At 40.2% G+C, this 18,339-nt stretch overlaps 1 protein-coding gene across 5 annotated transcripts in view; it reads left to right on the top strand.

The window, feature by feature from the left end:
* LOC141146947 (transducin-like enhancer protein 4) overlaps positions 1-18,339 on the top strand; it is a 182,711-nt gene that overhangs the window by 88,765 nt on the left and 75,607 nt on the right. For 3 of the 5 annotated variants that reach the window (XM_073633834.1, XM_073633818.1, XM_073633807.1), the window contains 2 exons: positions 475-679; positions 812-828. In XM_073633834.1, the coding sequence (XP_073489935.1) occupies positions 475-679; positions 812-828 (222 nt within the window). The remainder of the gene's footprint in view (positions 1-474; positions 680-811; positions 829-18,339) is intronic. The other 2 variants (XM_073633843.1, XM_073633826.1) reach the window with 1 other exon arrangement.

The following is an 18,339-nucleotide window of genomic DNA, read 5'->3' as shown; positions in this document are numbered from 1 at the left end:
CGTGGGGGGCACGTTGCTTGTCAGTACAAGTCTAACCACTGGCGTACCGGCAGACAGTGCTCCTAAGTAGAATGCAAAGAAAAAAACTGACCATGTTGAAATGGATGCGCTTCCATGCCTAGTGTGGTCAGTTTGACATAGAAAAGCAAAGGGACTGGTAGGATCATCAGCAATACAATGTACAGTATGTTTTCAATACAAATACATGGCAACCGTCGCATATCAGGTATATGAATGTTGGCGCAGCATACACTTTAAGCCTAAGACCTGATAAAGGGGATACAGTTGTTCCTGTTACATTGCTGTTCACAATAAGATCTTTTGGCTTTTGAGATCATTTGGTGATTTTTTTTTTTTTTTTTTTCAATTTTAGTCCATCTTGATGTCTCTCCAGTTTGTGTACCACACTTTATTTTATGTCATTCATTTGTCACACACTGAGCAAGTTCAAGATCTATGTTTAATTTCTCACAGCAGCAACAACTCCAGGCTCAACATCTGTCTCATGGACATGGACTTCCGGTGCCTCTGACACCTCATCCCTCCGGCCTGCAACCTCCTGCCATCCCACCAATCAGCAGCAGTGCAGGACTGTTGGCGCTTTCAAGTGCCCTTTCTGGACAGTCTCATCTTCCGATTAAGGATGAAAAAAAGCACCACGACAGTGACCATCAAAGAGGTCAGTCAGCAGGCATAAAATTCTAAAACTGATGCTGTAACCATTTCCTTTTTTTGTTGTTTTTTTTTTTTAACTAAATGTGTTTTTTTTTTTTTTTTTTTTTTTTTGATTTGTTGGACGATTGCCTTGCAGACAGAGATTCCATTAAGGTAAGGCCTGTTTTAACGTATCAATTTTACTGTTCTTTAGTTCTGTATGTGCAGAGTTGGTACAAGTTGGAGTTTTCATATAAAAGCACATTGACGACAAGATACTTTCCAAATTCAGGATGACAGATGTGTTTGCAAGTTTTTTTTTATTGCAGTCCATTTTACAAAATCTGTTGACCAGCTGTAGAATTAGAGGGTCCAGTGTGTGATGTCCTATATTCCAGGAATTGATGCTTATATCTAAACTGTCCCTATTATCGAATTCCTACTGCAGAGGCAAATTTACTATGTCTGTATGAAAATGCTTATCGATTATGGGGCCCACGTGATTCTGACAGTTCCTGAAATGCAGAAACTTTAAGGCATGCAACACATCTATGGGGCTCTCTCTCCTTCACAGAATATCACTGCAGGTAACTCTGAGCTATACAAAATGAGATGAACCCTGCCACTTTCCTTACCTAGACACAAATAAATATATATATATATATATATATATATATATATATATATATATATATATATATATATATATATATATATATATATATATATATATATATATATATATATATATTTATTATACACGCACAACTAAATGGCGCTGTGTATATACCAGCTCATATCTGCATCACAAATAAAATTGAACTCCTGTGTGATACTGGAGAATACTTGGTGTATCTAGGATGAAAACCTTAGATGTGTAGCAAGTTAGTGTATCGTCCACCAGCATCTTTGTTATTAAAGTGGCTTTGTTTTATTTGCATATATTACCTGTTGATTTTACTAAGTGGGCAACTTCCTCTTTCATGGTGGCTATATGCTTTCTCCTCCTCGGAATTTGCACTTATCGTAGCCACCATCAAATAACTGGTTAGATAACTTTGCATGTCCGCACAGCTGCAGCATCTTGCGCCACCATAATGCATTGCTTGTATCTCCACCCGTAGCCAATATTGGGGAGACCATAGTTATTATTAAGGCTGCTGTAAAGTGTAGAGGTGCCAGCAACACTGCACAATGATGTAATGCTTTCCCTACACTGCAGCAAATGCTTGCGGACCGGAAATGGGCGAAAGTGGCAGGTGGGGCTCTAGCTATAAAGTGAGGGTATGGGCCTTTTCTAGCTGTTCTCACTTACATTTGTACCTGTGCTATGCTGCACAGTGATGTATTTGAACTTATTATGGGACTCCAAGGGTTTAATTATCTTTTAGCTCTCTTCCAGGATGTTCTGCTTTGCTTTGCTCTTGCCTTTGCTAGTTATGCTTGATTTAATGCGTAATCAAATTATCTTGGACAGATCAATCCAGAAGACTATCAGCAGCATCTACTGGCCTCCAATGTCTTGGCACTGGACTGTTGATGGGGTTTGAGCCCTGTGTACTGCCTAGATCTAGAATCTGACTGCAATGCGATACCAAAAACTGATTTAAAGTCTAACTAAAGGCAGCATTTTTCTTTTTAGTTTTGGATAGTGGAGATGGATTAGAATGGTTTTTATTGCGGTCTGTGCCCCCATTAAGGAGATTCACCCTCTCTGTGTCCCGTTTAGCATTATCAAAAGTCAAAGAAACCGAAAACTTTTGGGTTATCCCAAAAAAAGTAATAGAGGGGAAATTTTCCATTGGGGACACTAGTTCCAGTGACCCGGGGGTTCCCAAGAAATTCCTTTAATTTGCAGAGATTTTCTCACTTCCTGTTTTTGGCTTTGGGACCAGAAATTAAGGTAAAGCTCATTGGAACATGGATGGCAAAACATAAGCTGACAGTGGTTATAATCATCTTACTCTATTCAAAATGGAAAAAAAAAAATGTGTATTAACCTCTCCCCCACCACCCCAAAGATGCTGCTTGCAGAACTTTTTTTCCTGTCCTGCAAGCACACCACCCCAGTGTGAAAGCACTTGTGCTTTTACACTGGGGCTGCAGAAGAGGCCGTTTACAGGGGCTATTTTTAGTGCAAAAAACACCTGTAAAGCGCCTCAGTGTGAAAAGGGTCTAAAGGCTACATCAGTGCTTATACTGTATATGGGGTGTATTTAATCTGTGTTTGTGTCCACGGGGCTGGTTATCTTTAAACCTGGATTGTAAAGTAGTTCAGAGGAAATTTGGCATCACCCATGGCAGATTTTTCAGTATGCCTATAATGTTTCAGCTAAAAGCAAAAACAGCTGAAAGCCAGATCGGTGTAACAGAAGATAAGGAACTCTGCAGAATAACTGGTGTGCTTCAGTTAATTTTGTGTTGTGTTGCTATAAATGGATAGAAGCTTCCCTTTTAGTCGATGCAGATACATGTGGTGATTGAGAAATTGTGGTTTGACAGATTTTTCTGCTGTGTATCGTCTTTAAACTGTGAGTGGGGTTGTGTCAACACCCGAGGCTGCCTGCCAGCCTTACAAGGTGAACGCGTTTGCTAATTTCCTTAAATGTTTGCAGCAATGCCCAGAGTAGCAGTTAGCTGCTTGTCCTATTGATCAGCCCTTCCTTAGTGTGCCCTTGTTAAGAGGGATCTCCAGTTCTCACATTGTCTAGTGAATCTGCCACTGTCTGGGGTCCTTCCCTCTTAGAAAGCATCATTTATTCATGTATTGCTCCTTAACATTTAGCAGGTAATAAACATGGCATAAATTTCCGTCTCTTAAATTTTGCCTCTCCTCTTCTAACGTGCATGCAGACAGTTTTGATATTCTAAATAATAAGTAATTTTTGGCCATCTGTCAAAAGGAAATTTCAATACAAATTTAAATTAATGGTGCCTGAAATTTTTTCACCGCTTCTCTAAAAGCCTCTAATGCGCAGAAAATTCCAAATCGGCTTCTTGTAATTAGTGTTGCATGTAATGAGAATATGGGCACTGTTCTGCGGGCCCCCGTGTAACATTTTGTTATGGTAGCAAAATCTTGATTTATACAAGACATTGAGCAGGTTTAATTGTCAGAAGCACTTGGAATGTGTTTTCTTGACAACGTAGATTATTAAATAGGGCGGTTTTTAGAAGCGCTTGTAAAATGTAAATTTAAACTCCCTGGATGACTTGGGTAATTAAGCTGCATTGCTTATTGGCATAAAGGGGGCATTGCCTCTGAGCGAAGCAAAACTACTCACCTGTTTTTATAGCCTTGATTTCTTTCTGTGGAAATTGATTGCTTTTCAGTAATGTTGTTAATAAAGATTTTTTTTTTTTTTTCCCCCTTGCTGTGTGGTTTGCATCTTAGCTATCGACATCTCTGCTTATCTTTTTGGTTTTGCTTGTGATTTCCGGAGAGTGGATACCTAGCAAGGTCATGAGTGCTTGTTTGTGGCTAGAAGAGGAAGTGGTATTTTGTGCTCATGTGGACTGGTTGCAGTTGTAGACATGCTGTCACAGCCTTCCACCATCTTCCCCAAGCTCTTGTGTTGAGCGTGATTTCCGCTTAAAGCACCATCAGCTTTTTTTTTTTTTTTCCAGTTCCTTTTGCATTATATTCTGGTGGGTTAGAATTTTTTAAGTTAACATATTGTAGTAATCCTTCCTTTGTGATTCTTTAGTGTTTATTGTAGCATTGTAATTACTGTAGTAGATACCAGCTTAGATGATGGCTAAAGGCACAACAAAAATCATAGCATTTCCAAGAAGAAACTACACCACAGATAGTAACAGATATTTCCCAGTGGCAAACGTCTGTGGGCTAAGATGCATATATTTGAAGAGTGTTCATTTTTGGGTATTCCTTATTTACTTTGACTGCTTTCTATAGCTTTAACTATGATGGTAGGGAGGAAGAGGGGGAGGGGATTTCAGCACCAAAGGATGAGATTTATAACAGGCATTTAACTTTTCTCAACACTCGTTTCCCCAATAGACTAATGCCCCGTACACATGATAGGATTTTCCGATGGAAAATGTGTGATAGGACCTTGTTGTCGGAAATTCCGAACGTGTGTAGGCTCCATCACACATTTTCCATAGGAATTTCCGACACACAAAGTTTGAGAGCTTGCTATAAAATTTTCCGACAACAAAATCCTTGGTCGGAAATTCCGATCGTGTGTACACAAATCCGAGGCACAAAGTGCCATGCATGCTCAGAATAAATTAAGAGATGAAAGCTATTGACTACTGCGCCGTTTATAGTCCCGAGGTACGTGTTTTACGTCACCACGTTCAGAACGAACTGATTTTCCAACAACTTTGTGTGACCGTGTGTATGCAAGACAAGTTTGAGCCAACATCCGTCGGAAAAAATCCTAAGATTTTGTTGTCGGAATGTCCGATCAATGTCTGACCGTGTGTACAGGGCATAAGAATTGGCTTATGTTTAATTTTATCCAGTCCTAAATTTTTTTTTTTTGTTTGTTTGTTATTTCTGTTAGGTAGGCAATATAGCATTTAAAATGGTCAAAACCCTTCAAAAAATTTGATTGGAAGGCCCTACACATCGACCTCTTATGACAGCCATTTTTTAAACACACAAACACAAATTAATGCCCAAAAAGGAGAAGGATGTAAGTCATGCCCTGTATATGGAGGAATGGGGGGAAAACATATGGGATAATGGTAACAAAATGCCTTTATGTACCCCTTTTTATAAAGAGAATCAATATAAACTTTTTACTAATACCCCACTTTGAACTTCTTTTTACACCTAACGCAGCGTTGCATTCAACCGGTTAGAGATGGCAACGAGTTTCGCATTCAACCGGTTAGAGATGGCAACGAGTTTCGCATTCAACCGGTTAGAGATGGCAATGAGTCTCTGGGGACCCTATATCCTATTTACTGGGATTGTGCTAACATATGCCCTTTTGGGAAATTGCCAAAACTCTCCTGGAATCCATATTTACCTCCCCAATACTCTTTTTAGACTTAAGCTAGATGCTTAATAGCTCTTAACCATGTCTCCACTGTCTGAAGATCTTCATAAGCATATTTACATCTATAACATGACATTTTTAATAGCTAGACTTAATAATTCGAGCTTTAAATTTAAAGGGTTAGTTCACCTTTACCAAAAATATTGCCTACAGTAGTAGTAGAAAAAAAACTGTGCAGCTCTAACTAGTTGAATAATGGCCTTGCTATAGGCCCAGTTTTTACTGTTCACCCACACCCCCTCACATGCTCTTTCTGTCCACTGATGCAGTAGGTCTGAGCTCAGCACTTAAGAGCTCACCCCTGTTATGGTGAATATGAGCAGTAATGACTAGGCCTCTCTCAGCAATGTCCTGGGAGTATTCTAAACAGGCTTCAGGAGGTATGTAAATGGCCAACATCTATAGCAAGGGCAGTATTCAACTTTAGTCAAAGCTACAGTTTGTTTTTATTAACTACCCCCCAACCCCCCTTATATGCAAAGGCAGTTTTTTGGTAAAGGTGAACTAACCCTTTAACAAAGTCTGTCAGCCCTGACATATCATGGACTCTCTTCTACGACCTTAATAGATGCATTGGCACTGCCTTGTATTTCTATAGTGATCTTTGGGCATTGTTGGGGCTGTCCGGCAGTGATGGGTATGTTTCACTCTCCTTATCCCTCCCTTTCTTTTCACTCTCCTCTCCTGAACTTCCTTTACTTTTTTTTTTTTTTTCCTTATCCCTTCATTTTCCTTTTTTTTTTAAATTTTTTTCTTGTTCTTCCCTTTTTCATTAAAACACTGATGTGTGGTCCAGGTTATGGCAGTTGTTTGCTTTGTGTTATACGGTATATTAGTTGCTCTCCTAAACCATGTACTTCACACCAGCTTTCAAGATTATGCAGCTGGAATCTATCATCCCTTAAAGTTCATGTATTCTTTGTCTTTTTTTTTTTTCACTAATAAGGATAACGCACAAAATCTGCTGTTTATTCTATGATCAGTTTTACTGTGTATGTACAGTGATATGTATATTTGTTGGGTATATTCTTATGTATGCTTTCAAACCTGCTGTGTCAAACTGTGCATACATTTTTCTTTGAAAATTCTCAAAAAATAGGAAGTTACAAAAATTAAAGTAGTCACCATGATGCTGCCTCCTTGGGTACAGTCTGGTTTTAATTTTTGCAACAGAGGCTGTGTTGTGTAGTTTTTCAATAAAAGGGTTGAGTTTACCTGTCAGTGGTGACTCTGGCACTGTGGGTTCTTAGTACAGGCATACATGTTAGAAGTCTCTATACATGCCAAGATTATGCATTCTGTAGCCAAGACGTACATGTCTGGACATTTGGTACCTGCAGTTATCTGGATTTTGCATATTTCATTTGTGCACTTCCATTGTGCACTTCTAATCCTACCTTCTGTATTGTGGTTTTATGACCATATCCTTTCTATATATAGCTATATCAGGAAGATTTGCAGGGTTGCCCCCCCCCCCCTTTTTTTTTTTTCCTTATTTTTTTCTTCAGTGGGAAACTCATTCATAAAATACGTGAAATGCTAGTATTATAATGCATAAAAAAGTGACGTAAAGACGTGAATATCATTTTAAAGCGGAAATCCCGCAATTTTTTTTTTAAAAAAGTCAGCAGCTACAAATACTGCAGCTGCTGACTTAAAATAAGGACACTTACCTGTCCAGGGCACCCGGGGCTTAACCGTCCCTCGGTCCTCGGATGATGCTGCCACCATCTTCGGTAAGGGAGTCAGGAAATTAAGCCTTGCGGCTTCACTTCCCGGTTCCCTACTGCACATGTGTGAGTCACGCTGCGCAATCTGAATGGTCCCTGCTGTCTCTGGGACCTGTGTGTGTCCCAGCAGACAGCGCGGGGGGACGGAAAGAGGCGTAAACTATGCCTGGAAATGGGTGTGAATAATCTTAGACAGGTATCTGCACCCCCCTCCCCCCTGAAAGGTGCCAAATGTGACAGCGGGGGGGGGGGCGTGGGTTCCGAAAAGCAGAGGTTCAGTTTTTGTGTGAACCTCCGCTTTAAGGTATTGAAATATGAATGGGTCTTTAGGAAGGAATCTTGATGTTGGAGTGCTTTTGTTGCTAACGCACCTTGTGTGTTTATCTCCACTTATTGTACTCTTCTCTCTGAAATCAGTCTGGTTCAGAATCCATAATTGTGAGACTTCTCGTCACTCCCTGTAGGCGCACAGTAAAAGGAAAGGTATTATTTAGTGAAGTAGAGCCACATTAGAGGTTCCTCTGGGAAGCATCTTGTGTGCTGCTGTTCTAAGCTAGAGCTTGGTCTTGTTTGCATTTTAACCTATTGTTTACTTTTGGAAGAAGATGAGTGATATTTTGGGTTGAACAAATTCCCAGTTTAGGCTTTGATGCTTAGAGAGCGTTATTCGCTTAAATTTTTTTCTTACCGATTTACTGTGGGTAGCTACAAAAGGCTAACAAAAATTAGGAACTTTTTTTGTGGGTTTTTAATGTAATGATCTCTGCTAAATAAATGACATTCCTCTGAATGCTTTATGATTTGTACTAAATGCACTGCACCCGGAAGGTATTCACAGCACAGCGCTTCACTTTTTCCACATTTTGTTATGTTACAACCTTATCCCGAAATGGATTAAATTCATTATTTTCCTCAAAAATCAACAAACCATACCCCATAATGACAATGTGAAATAAGTTTGTTTGAAATCTTTGCAAATGTATTAATAAAAAAAAATGTAAAAAAAATCACATGTACATAAGTATTCACAACCTTAGCCATGACACTCAAAATTGACTTTAGGTGCATCCTTTTTCCACTGATCATCCTTGAGATGCTTTTTGCAAATTGATTGGAGTTCACCTGTGGTAAATTCAGTTGATTGGACATGATTTGGAAAGGCACACACCTATCTATATAAGGTCCCACAGTTAGCGGAGCATGTCCAAGCACAAACCAAGCCATGTCCAAGGAATTGTCTGTAGACCTCCAACAGGATTGTATCGAGGCACAGATCTGGGGAAGGGTGCGGAAAAATTTCTGCAGCATTGAAGGCCCCAATGACCCTCCATCCATAAATGGAAGAAGTTTGGAACCACCAGGACTCTTCCTAGAGCGGACCACCTGGCCAAACTGAGTGATCGGGGAGAAGGGCCTTAGTCAGGGAGGTGGCCAAGAACCCGATAGTCACTCTGACAGAGCTTCAGCAGTTCTTTGAGGAGAGAGGAGAACCTTCCAGAAGAACAACCATTTCTGCAGCACTCCACCTATCAAGCCTGTATGTTAGAGTGGCCAGACAGAAGCCACTCCTCAGTAAAAGGCACATCACAGCCTGCCTGGAGTTTGCCAAAAGGCACCTGAAGCACTCTGGCCATGAGAAACAAAATTCTCTGGTCTGATGTAACAAAGATTGAACGCTATGGCCTGAATGGCAAGCATCATGTCTGTAGGAAACCAGGCACTGCTCATCACCTGGCCAATACATCCCTATAGTGAAGCATGTTGGTGACAGCATTATGCTGTGGAGATGTTTTTCAGTGGCAGAAACTGGGAGACTAATCGGGATCAAGGGAAAGATGAATGCAGCGATGTACAGAGACATCCTTGATGAAAACCTGCTCCAGAGTGCTCTGGACCTCAGACTGGGGCGAAGATTCATCTTCCAACAGGATAACGACCCTAAGCACACAGCCAACTTAACAAAGGAGTGGCTATGGGAAAACTCTGTGAATGTCCTTGAGTGGCCCAGCCAGAGCCCAGACTTGAATCGCGGCCACTTCAGCAGGAACTGGCCCACATTCGGACAGTGTATACAGTGTGTCTGACAGAAGCGGTCAGTCACCCTGTCAGAACACATTAGCCCAGTGGGGGTGAGGGGAGGAGGGGAAATTTGCTGTACTAACATCACTTAGTTATTGTGACCTTAATGTGTGTATTTGGCTTTAGAAATCTTGTATGTAGTTTCTAGCTCTACCACAAGACCATAACAGTTGTCATCTGGCCTGTCCAAACGTGGCTTGGTGCAATGCTGATTATCGTCTAATGTCTATGGGTACCTCAAAGGAAACCTGTTAGGGGCGAAATATAGCCACTGTCATTGCTGACTTTTTAAACATCTGAGGCTGTATTCTAATCCTATCTTTACTACACACTGCATCTTTGATCTGAAACCAGTATGAAGGATGGGAGTTGACTGACTTTACTTACTGCATGCTTGTTTAGGATTAGGGTGATGGTGCTGGGGCTTCTACCTAATTAAAAACAAATTTAGCAGTGGCAGTTCCTATACTTCTGTCACCACAGGTTCCCTAATGGCAGGGTGTGGATGCCAGCCATAAGGCAGGACCTGAAGGTAACTAAATTTAAGTCTAGTTCCAGTTTTGTAGCCAAATTTTATTGTTTTCATTCACATAGAACAATTTTTTCAAATCTATCTAGGTATACAGCGTGAATCGGAACGCATAAAAAATGAGGTTTTCTACAAAGGTGGAAGAGTAAGGTCAAGTAAGACTATTACACCATCCTCACCCCCCGGTCCCCACCGTACTTGTCTCTGTAGGTGATTAGATCTCAGTCCCCACGCAGCTCATACAGCTGCCCAGGGATTTGAAATCCCCGTTCTTCTCCTTTCTGCAGCACTTTCAGAGTGGATCATTGGTTAGCACCAGCATAAGGCACCGGACTGATTTATTTCAAGAGCCCTAGGAGGGGGATAAGAGGGGATTGCAAATCCCTAGACTGCTACACCGGCTGCGTGGGCACTGGAAGCTCATTACCCATAGAGGTAGATATAGCAGGAACCGGATGGGGAGGTTGTACAATTGTTCACCTCCCATATTTATTTATTTTTTTCTAAAAAGATAAAATAGCCCTTCAAAAGTAGGAGAGATTTTTTTTTTTTTTTTTTTTTTTTTTGGTCCAATCAGGAATCTTTAGAAAACAATACATTTCTTTTAAAATACCCCAAGTGACACTTTGTAGCATTCCTCTTCTCTCTTTTTTTTTCGTGGCAACTGCATAAAAGGTTATTTAGGGAGGAAAAGGAGCTGGGCCAGCACAGAGTAATTGGACACTTCCAGAAAAGGTGACATCTATGTGCAAGAAGGGGGGAGGGTACTGTGCAAGCAAATTGACTCTCTTCCTGAAGTAGTGTTGTTGTGTGTTTTTTTTTTTTTTTTTTTTTTGGTTTTTTTTCGTTCAGAGATCTATTTATGGGGAGGAAACACTGCAAGCATAAATAAGCTTTTTAAATACTTGATTTTTCCTGCGTTGTGTTAAACTACATCTTTAATAAACTAAAAAGCAGTAAGGGGGTGCAGGTATTTATACAGCTTGAAGAGAGCATATAACCTCAACCTTTATTCTTGGTCACGTGAGCGTCACCTTGCAGTACAACAGTGTCTGGATGGAACCGAACTGGTTGGCTGTGCTTCCTATATGCATTTTTAAAGCTCAAGTCTGAACAAAGTATGAACTTCCTCCCATGCTGAACCCCTAACCCCCTGTAATCCATCCTGCATATTTTTTTCCCCTTATCTTGTGATGCAAAGTATACTATTCTAATACTGCTATCTGGTCTTTCCCTGGCCCATTTCTGGGTGCAGGGATCCACGCTTGTAAATGTACCTGTGCCAACTGGTCACTTCGCACAAATGTCACTCCTCTTCTGGATCTTGAGAGGACCCCACTGCCGGACAGCCAAAAGAAAATGGTCTACATCAAGCAGTGATATGGATATCCATAGAATGACCTTTACCACTCCTTGTAAACAGAAGACAAGGGAAGACTCAAGACTGGAGCGTCATGGGACTTTGTTTTTAGGTAAGTAAAAATGGCATTTAGATGGCGTTTTTTTTTTTAAATTTCGTGCCATCGATCAGTTAGATGGGAGTGGAATGGATCAGAGAGAATTCATGTTTTGCCCAGAATTGGGCTTTTAGGAAAGTTCAAACTGCAGGCCACCATTTGGTCCTGCAAGCTGCAGGCCTGTTTTCCTAATGGCAGCTGATATATGCAGGTCAGTAACTCACTTGCTGCATACTAGGTTCGGATCAGTAACTCAATTAGTAACCTAATGATGACCTTGCCAAGACCTGTATCTATAGAAAAGTTATTAGTTCTATGTGTTTTTTTTTTTTTTTTTTTGGTTTAAACTTTTTCTTGAGTTTTCACATAAGAGATGATATTGCTTTTAAACTTTTGACAAAAAAAAGACATAATACTACACATGAAACCCTAATTTACACATTTGAGCCTGATTTACATTAATCGTAACATTAACGTTTCCTGCTTTGTGATTGATATTAGTCATGATTTTCACTTTTTGGGTGAAATAGAAGTTCTGAATCTCTTGGTAAAAAAAAGAAAAGAAAAAAGGGCCTCTTGAAAACCGCAGATGGCTTGGTGCTTTTCCTCTGCTGTTCTCATTTGAATAGCTAGGTAAATTCAGACTTGGTTATGCAAAGTATTCCATTGTTTGAAGTGGTGTGTTTTCTTTATGGAAAGAACACACAAGCTAAGTACAAGGGGGGAGAGCTAGACTTTTCTGTTTGAACAGCGCTAACCACATTGATCCAAAGCTGAGGCTTGCTCAGTCAAGTCTAACCAGAAACCATTCATAAGGAACACTTTTTGCAGATCACTTAATTGATTTAGATATACTGCAAACTTTTTGTTTGTATTACAATCTGAAAAGTTCTCTTTTCCTCCCCACCTTCTCCTAACTGAAAGCTGTTCTGCTTACTGAATAGCAAAATAAAATTGGAAATGTTAATGTATGGCAGGCAACTGGGAGAGAATGAAGTCACCATGGCAACAAAGCTACTTTCTTGATGCTTTGCTAAGATATAGCTGAACTGGAAGCAGATGTCTGATCTGAGTATTTTGCCTCCTTCAATGTAAACAAATAACTTGTAGGCAGGTGTTAGAAATAATATGGAAATCCTATTAAGAGGCACTGGGTTCCTGTCAGCCAGGAAGCCCCAACCACAAAGGGAACTGTTGTCTGAATGAGCAGCAAGTCATTTCTCATTAGTGCTCTATCTTTTCCCAGGAAATGGCTGCCTCTCTCTGTGTGTTCATTCTCCTGCAGTCTGAATGGAAGACGTTATTCATTCTGCTGTCATTTCCCCTGAGATTCTTCGATGTAAAAAAAATAAAAAAAAAATAAAAAAAATAAAGCCTTTAAGGATCTAAATGTATATTAAAAAAAAAGTTTGCTTCTCGATTTTATTTTAAACATCTGAATTCCATCTGGTGTTACAGGAAAATGTAACAATAGATTTACTTAAAGAATATGTGTCATTTTAGAACATAGAGCGCCTCCTGAAAATACATTATAATGATGCACCAAAATGTCTGCAATAGTGAATGCATGTGACTCCCTGCTGTAAAGTACAATGGACTCCCTACCTCCCTGGAGATCTGCAGGTAAATGGGCAGCCAATTTTTACTCAGTACAGACACAACACCAGCTCCTAAAATGGTGGATTGTTGGGCCAGCAGGAGTGGACGATGACTGATCTGATGTCTTGCATTCTAATCAAGGCCAGGCCAAGGGGTAGGCAGAGGAGGCACCGTCTTGAGTGCTTCACCAGGTGGAGAGCACTATAAGGGCAAGATTGGCAATCTATGCTGCTATAGTGCTTCAGAACTCATGGGGAACTTGCCTTTCACCTTTTTGGTGCTGAAGCACCTTGTCTGGACACTGGTTATAATAGTGTATAAAAGAGTAATGTGGAAGGGCATATGGAAATGTGTTCTCAAAAAGATTAGGCTTTCTAATGCTGGAAAAGTTATCTGGTAAGTATAAACCTTTTTTTCTTAACAGATCATTTTTTTTTTTTTTTTAAACTGCATTTGCATGCATTTAGCCATGTTTGGAGTTTCTAGTTTGATCCTGGACACACAAATCTATTTCCTCTAAATGCAGCTAAATTTGACCACACCTAAACATAGGTAAACAAACCAGTGCAAATGGCACTGTTGCATGCATTTCTATGTGTTTTAGAAATGTCCACTACATGGATATAAACACAGGTTTGACACGGCTGGTGTGAAACGAGGCCTTACAAGTATATAAAGATCCTAAAATGTAATCTTAAAAGAAGATTGTTGAAGTTAATGCTCTGGTAGTGTCTCTTTTTATTTGTCTCACATACACAGAAATTCAAGGGTTTTGGCTATTGATTTTTTTTTAACTATATTTATATATAATTTTCTGCTACACAGGCAATTCTTTGATTGGACTTCTGTGCGACTAGTCCCCTACTATCACTTATTTTTGCAACCTCAGATTGACTATTTGTTATAAAGCCCACCATCAGTCATCGGAGAGTAGAAATAATGCATGATCTGAATCACAGCCTAACCTATGATCTTGAAAATGGATTAAGCTTTCGGAGTAAATTAAGTGTTCCCTATTAGGACACTTGCCCCCTTTTTCAGAAGAACCCCCTGCACTTTGGTTCTGTGCAACCTCTCATGGTACATGGTACTCCACAGCATTCCTCTTCCTAGAGGGATTTCCTGACCTAAAAGATCACCTGAGAGCAGCTTTGCCTGTCCTTTGCCAAAATCATGACTTGGCCCCTCAACATCTTTCAGAGAAGCATACTACATTCCAGAACATTGGGTCTTTGTTTCACGCTAGTGCTCTTTCTTGGCACCCCCATTGTTGGATGCCTGGATGACTTCCTCTAAAGTCAGTCAGTTTTTAGACCTCTTAAGCATTGTACATACTGGCCAAATGTCCGGCGGCATCGGCAGGTTCAGTAGAAAGTGGCCGACATTAGGCCAGTGTATACTGAGTCTGTCCAACAGAAGCTGACATGACCAAAAAAGGTCTGCCCATCGGCTCCTGATCAGCGCGCTCAGCCAGAGTATTCTGGGTGTCCCTCTGTCAGAACACAATAGAACAGCAGGGGAGATCATTGTACTAACCTGCTGGGTTGAACGCAAAAAACTACTAGTGTGTACTAGACTTTTTAAATGACTGAAAATGTGAAAGGTTTGACCAGGTAGAGCCTCCCAGGTATCTGGAATAGGTGGCTATTTCTCACTAGTGTTCAAGACAGTTCATCTAAAGCCCTTACTAAAAAGGTCTACTCATTTTGAATCTAATTTTAACAGTGAAAGTACACCCCTTTCCTCCAGGGGTGTATGGAGTGACGGGGAACCCACCTTAGGATTATCTTTCCTCTTGTGGATTTTGAAGCTTTCTCAGCCCTAATTTCTATGACTTGGAGTCTTGGCTTTACACAAGACACCTATTGACCAGGTAGTGCCTGGATTTGACCCATCAGGCTCTTGTGGTGGGTAGATCTTTCCAATGCCAAAGGGGACCCAACTTGTTGAATATCATCTTCATATCTCGACTACCAGTCTGGCTCCCCAAAGCAGATAGTTCCCCCTTGTCAGTCTCCCAGGATGGACAGGACAAGCAACCTGGTCTCTGTTCCGGACATTAAAGAGCACACTAGGCAGCACTGGCTCTCCTGAAGATAATGCTGTGCAATCTGGCTCTTCTCCGCCAATAGTATCCATACTAAAGAGAGACAGGTTTGCACACCTAACTTCCTAGGACACTAGCAAAAAACTGTAGCATGCTGGGTAAAGGAGGGGGTTATATTGAGTCTTGTTTACATTTTTTGTTTTTGCCTTTGTCTAACTGGATGGCACTATAAACATCTGAATATGTCCCTTGATGCACTCCAAGAAAGATTTTATGGCAAGTACAAAAATCTTTTTCTCGTATTGCTTTAATTTTTATTCACTCTGTGTCCAAGACATTTCTATTGAGAAGTTCCAATAAGTCCCCTCAGAGCTGTCCTTTCTCTATTATGGGAGCAAGAGTTAAATTACCATCATTAATTTGCATTTTAATATCTTGGACAAAATTTTGAACATGGAGGATGATCTAACTTTGTGCCTGCGTACATCAAAATAAAACACTTATTTTGCCTATCATTTTACAAACCTAGATCCTTCTTTTTTTAATTTTTTTTTCTTGCAAAGCATATCTTTCACTAAAGGGTTAACTATGCACAATCACAAGACATGGATAGCAAAAGCGTCAACATTGTAATTCAGTTCTTCTCTGCCCATGGCCCCTGAGACTTACTTTATAAAGCTAATAATGCTCTCGCTGGTGGTCTCCTGTTACCCTGGCAACAGACCATAGGGCACAAGGTATGTGAAATGCATGAACATCTGTGATTTTTTTTTTTTTTTTTTTTTTTTCCCCTCGAACATTTTTATTTCTTGGCACTGATTGGGCCACTCTGGCTTGTGCCTGTGACATTGCGTGAGCAGGGATAAACTGAAGAGCTCCCCTGGGCCCTGCCCTAAGTGGTTGGCAGAAGAGAAAGTGAAGTGAGATTTATCCAGGCAGCGCTTTCAGTGGTTGAGGGATTTGGCCTGACATTACTCTCGGTGGGATGTTACTAGCTCACATCTGATACACAAGGATATGAATAAAAAATGATCTGGTAAATCTAGGAATGATTGGGTTTATTGGTGTGCCGCAGAATAAATGATCTAGGGGGAAAATAGAAGCAATTGCATGCAAGTCCTATGTAATTTTATGGTCATTAGTTAGGCTTCTTTGGTTCCCATTGGATATCTTTAGATGTGCTAAGCTATCTGAAGTGTATCACTCATTATGGAAACAGGCGTGTCTGACACATGCATGAGGATCTCTATTATTACAGGCTTGAAGATGCTGCTTTTGGATAGTATAAACGCAGCAATCCTAGCGCTGCATCAGAAAATCTGAAAAGCTTTACTATTTAGGGAGCTTTTCTTTTTAGCTTAGCGCCTAGACCAAATTTGTCAAAGCCTTGCTCCAGGAGAGGAGTAGGCAATGTTAAAATCGCACCTGAGCCCTGGTTTGCACTGGAGCGTTTTGACATGTCAAATCGGTGTCAATTGTCATCAATGGTACTGTTCCAATCGGTGCGGCACTGCACAGATTTTAACAAGTAGTTTCTGTACTACTTTTTGCGATTTCGGGCTGCGATTTACATTGACATCTGTGCAGAATCCATTTTTTAACATTTTTACACTTCCTTTAAAAAACACTTTGGTCACTTTTATTACTATTGCAAGGAATGTAAACATCCCTTGTGATAATACAACATGACAGGTCCTCTTTATGGAGAGATCTGGGTTCTAAAAGGCCCCAGATCTCTCCTGTTCCCTTAAAAGCAAAAGATCAAAAAAAGTTAAGTTCTCCAAGGGCATAGAGATGAGCAGTGACCATCTTGCCATCACTTATCTCTATGGGAAAACCCTGCTGACGTTTGGTTCCCTGGCTCAACAATCGGTAACTGCGGGATGGGGGTCACCTCTGCCCCCGCTTCTAAAAGTGATCCCGTGGCAAATCACTCCTCGGATTACTTTCATCGGAAAGCTGGCCTCCTGAGGGAAAAAAATACAGCTATGGCATCTAGCTGCAAAGTCATGATGTAAATTTCCAGTTAGGCGGTTGGCAAGTGGGTTTAAAGTGTTACTAAACACAGAACAGTAAAATCAGTCTGTATATGCAGTAAAGCTTGCTTGTTATACACACTGTGGAACCTAAGGGGTTAATCCTCTGCATTGTGTAAAAAGGCTGTTTGACTCCAAAGGCTCTGTCTTATGACAGGATCACTCTGCATATGCTCAGTTTGGTGCGTATTGCTAGAGTTATTTTTTTTTCTCCTGGGAAGGGTGCATGTGATCAGCACAGGGCCAATCGGCACTGTCCAAACAGAGGGTCATGCAGCGTCATAGGACAGTCAAAGTAGAATAAAAAAAACACATTCTACAAACTTTAACCAGACACTGATAGAAGTCACTAGGCTGCTATATATTGCTGAGAAAAAGTATTTAGTAGTTTATATTTTCTAAAATAATTTCATTTCCATGTTTTGTTTACTGTTGGAGACCAGATATAGTGAATGCAGGGTCCTGGGTTTAGTAACACAAAGTAAGCAAACACATGACTCTTGTATTCAGATGCATTAGTATTTGCCTTAAAGCTAAACTCCAGTCAGATATAAACTATACAAGTTAAACGCTGTACTCATAAATTACAAATGTTTGTAATGTCCCTTTTTTTTTTTTTTTCTTTTACCAGCAAGAATGGTGTGTAATTTAGAAGGATTTGTATTTTATGACTTCTTTTGCACCTACTTAAAAACGTGCGCATGTTTTTAAAAGCAGTTTCAAATTCTATTACAACAAAGTCTTGTAGCTTTACTACCCTATTACTTATTTTGTATTTGTGTTCATATTTTCCCTTTTTACTGTTAGTTTCAATATCCGAAAATGGGGGAAAAAAAACATTTTTATTGATTGGTGTTGTTGGACATTTGGTGGTATAGGACGTTTGGGAGAGAAATCTATCTTCCTGAACTACTTATTGCTGAGTTTTCATACTGTTTCCCCATCTCATAGTAATCTTGGAATGTCAGGGTTTCTCCTTGTCTATGTAACTGTAACCAAGCTATAAGCATCAGCTGCCCTGCTAAAATCCGTAGGATATTGGTGGTTTCATTGGGTTTTGTTTAAATTTGGAAGCATATCATATTATTCTGTGTGTTGTCTATCAGGCAGGGTCTGATTTAACCTTGTGGTGATCTCCACTAACCACAGTGAGGTCATTAGCTGATTATTTACTT

This window comes from Aquarana catesbeiana, linkage group LG01 (genome assembly GCF_042186555.1).
Source record: "Aquarana catesbeiana isolate 2022-GZ linkage group LG01, ASM4218655v1, whole genome shotgun sequence".
Classification (NCBI taxonomy): domain Eukaryota; kingdom Metazoa; phylum Chordata; class Amphibia; order Anura; family Ranidae; genus Aquarana; species Aquarana catesbeiana.
Note: the sequence above shows the minus strand (reverse complement) of the source record. Positions and strands in the feature narration are given on the sequence as shown.